This window comes from Melanerpes formicivorus, unplaced genomic scaffold, assembly GCF_026170545.1.
Source record: "Melanerpes formicivorus ecotype bairdi unplaced genomic scaffold, bMelFor1.0.p_v2 SCAF_16, whole genome shotgun sequence".
Classification (NCBI taxonomy): Eukaryota; Metazoa; Chordata; class Aves; order Piciformes; family Picidae; genus Melanerpes; species Melanerpes formicivorus.
Genome location: NW_027142368.1, coordinates 11,597,789 through 11,600,989, shown reverse-complemented (window position 1 = coordinate 11,600,989; position 3,201 = coordinate 11,597,789). Strand labels below are relative to the sequence as shown.

General features: G+C 51.5%; 1 protein-coding gene across 1 annotated transcript in view; it reads left to right on the top strand.

Moving 5' to 3' along the window:
• Positions 1–544: 544 nt before the first annotated feature.
• The window catches only part of SERGEF (secretion regulating guanine nucleotide exchange factor), a 144,592-nt gene continuing 141,935 nt past the window's right edge, over positions 545–3,201 (top strand). The window contains exons 1-2 of the mRNA XM_068148112.1: positions 545–587; positions 2,485–2,623. Coding sequence (XP_068004213.1) covers positions 564–587; positions 2,485–2,623 — 163 coding nt within the window. The 5' untranslated portion in view covers positions 545–563. The remainder of the gene's footprint in view (positions 588–2,484; positions 2,624–3,201) is intronic.

Below are 3,201 nucleotides of genomic sequence, written 5' to 3'. Positions count from 1 at the left end.
AAGCACTAACTTCTGACCCAGGGTTTAGGCGTTTGTTACTGTGCGCTATTCCATGCATGTGACTTAATTCCTTTCTGAACTGTGTTTGAGTGACTTGTTTTCCCTGCGCTTTTTGAAGACTTAGTGTTTTTTCCCTCTTGAAACGGGTGTTGAGGAAGGTCCACAGGCCCTGACCTCGGCAGGTGCTCCCCTGCCCTCTGTGGGGCTCTCGTCAGAGCCAGCAGGACCGGGCACTTCGAGCTTTGAGGGTTTTCGTTGCAGCGGCAGCCAGAGCCTGCCTCTGGAATAGGGAGAAGTGTGGACGGCGGGGGGGGGGGGGGCATCAGGGCGGCAGCTGTTTGCTGCAGTCACCCCTTCAGGGCTCCGAGACGGTCAGCCGCTGACCCTCATCCTTAAAGGAGCACCTCGCCAGGTGAAGAAGTTGAGTTAACGCCAGTGCCCCGAACAGACCCAAGGATCGCGGCGGCTCGGGGAGAGGCTGGCCCCTGCCGGAGCCCGCCCTCGCCCCGCCCCTTCCTACCCGGCCTGCGGCGCGGCGGGAAGGGCTGGCGGCCGCCGCTCCCATGGAGCCCGTGCTGTGCGCGTGGGTAAGCGGGCGCTTGGCGCAGGGAGGGAGGCCGGGGATAGCTGGGCTGCTTCTGCCCCGCGGCCGCGGTATGGCGGCTCTGCCCGCCCACCGGCGCGGCCCTCAGGGGACGGCGGGCGGGACGTGGAGCGCAGCCGCTCGCCTTCCCGTGGGCTGCTGCGGGCTCGGGGGACCCGGGACGTGTGCGCTGTAGCAGGCCCTCGCCTCGCTCACCGGGGGAAGGGCGTGCAGGGCAGGTGTCCCCTCCGCGAAAAAAAACCCTAGTGCCGTGGGAAAGTTGTGGCGTTCACCCTCATCGCGGTTCGCCGGCTCCTCGCCACTGTGCGAGGGAGCTGGCAGCTGAGCGGCTGCAGTCCCGCGGCTTACCCCGCCGGGCAGAGCTGTGCCCCGGTCCCTGTCACCCCCTTCATGGGGGCTGCCGCCGCCAGCCGGGCGCGGGCGGTAGGGGAGCGCCTTTCACTCCGAGCGTGTGGCCTGGGCCGAAATCCTGACGTCCTGAGCTCTCCGGAAGAAAGGCGTCCCCCCCCCCCTTGGTGGTTGATCAGACCTGTGGTTTTACCGGATGAGCAGTGAGGTCTGAGAGCCATCAGGTGCGTGTCTCTTTCATCCGTAGCTCGTTTTGCTCTGCGGTCACGCGTGGTAATAGCCCCTCAGTCTGGGAGGGTGAATGGAGGTAGATGTGTTAGTGCTGCGACAGGCGTGTGTGGCTTTCGGTTCCTCAGGCTCCTCTTTCCTTTCTGCACCTTATCTCAGCTTGCCTGGTGTTGAAGTCTTGAAAATTCATTACAAATTTCAGGCTAAAATGACCGCTTGTGACACACCTTCTGAAATGAATTCTGGCTGTTAAGTAGTAACACTCTCTGAAACTGTCTGCCACTAGTAGTGGCTGTGAGACAACAACTTGATGGGCCTCTTGAGCTGGAATCCTGACATCTCACCCCCCTGGTAACTGCGGACTGAGGCCAGCAGCCTGATGCTTTTTGTCTGAAATGTTGTTTCCGTAGGTGCAAAATGCTTATTGGTAAATGTGCCCTTCTTAAGACACACCAGGGGCTGCATCTTTTATTTATTCAGTTTGTTTTGGAGGGGGGAAAATGCATTGCGGGTAGGCAGGAAGAACAACAAGTGAGTTGGAAAGTTCCCCCCTTGGGCTGACCAGCTGGGAGCAGTGTGGGTGTTGAGTGTTGCTGTTACTGCAGCATGTGAGGTGGGAAAGGTATTGAATCTGCCTTGTGAATGAAGGTTGCTGTTCAAGCTGTTGGATGCTTAACAGAGCTTAAATTGGCTAAGAAATTCCCTGTCATGTTACCATGTTGCCAGTGGTTGTTTCTGTGATCTAATATGATTTTCTGTGATCTTAAATGTACAAATTCATAATAATTGGTGTATTTCCATTTTGACCACTTGTGGGTTAAAAGACTCACTATAAGGGGTGTTTCTGCTTTACTTGTTTAGGTTCCAAAACAAGCTAGCACATCTTTCTGATCTTGTTTTGGAGATGGACTGCCAGAAAGCATTGGCATGAATAAGATTTTGGTGATGATTAACATTAAAATTAAACAGGTGGTAATCATTCTGATAGTGAGACTTTTCTCCTTGGTAACTGTTAGCTTGCAGTTAAAATCTTGCTAGGATATATTCCAGTATGCTTCTTAAATGGGGTTGTGAGGGCAGCCTTGACTATCACAGATACAGGACAGTCCTGCTCTGTAATTCTGAGGGTCTTGAGTGACAGCAGTAAGGATGAAGATTGCAGTTTGGGGGATTACCAGGAGCAAATACTGGCAGGTCAACCTGTGACATGTCTCTGCTGAGCTTGTTTGCTCTTAGGAGCAGATATGTATCTTTTTTTTCTGTTTAAAAAAAAAAAGGTGTTATTTTACTCTGTGTATTTGAAGGGTGCAAACAGCTATGGACAACTTGGCCTTGGTCACAAAGAGGATGTGCTGGTACCTCAGTCACTGAAAGATGTTTCCTGCAAATGTCAAGACATTAAAAGCATTACTGGAGGAGGGGGACACTCTGCAGTTATCACTGGTAAAAACATTGCACTGGCAAGCAGCGAGTGACTTCTCCACACATTTTTTATCTATTTCCTTTGTGATTTAGTGCTGCCACCTGTCTGTGCTTTCTGTCGCTGAGCAAGTATAATTCTTGGTTGCAAAACAGGTTCCTCTTGTGCCAATTAACTATGTTTTGGAAATGGGGGAAAATTGTTTAGCTTGTGTGTTTGCTTAATGGCTATGTTTCATCTAACAGCCTTTCATACACAGCAGCCATTCTTTCTGTATTGAGGATGGGGGGTGGGAGGGAGCAGTCAAATGGGCAGGTTAGTCAATCTTGAGAAGTTGTAAAGTAAGGAGGAGACAATAGCATCTGATCTTTGAAAGGTTCTGCTGAATGCCATAGTGAATTATGGGAAAGAAGGGACACAGATGTGAATGTGGTTTAAAAAGTCCATCATGCACTCTAGGGAGAGATGTCTGTCTAACTGTATGGATTATCTCCCTTGACAAACTCATCTCTCCATAGCTGTTCTTATTGAGCAATACTTCTTTTTCTTTCTTTTTGCTTAATTGTAGTCCCTAAAATGATAGGTAATCGTTGCCCTTATC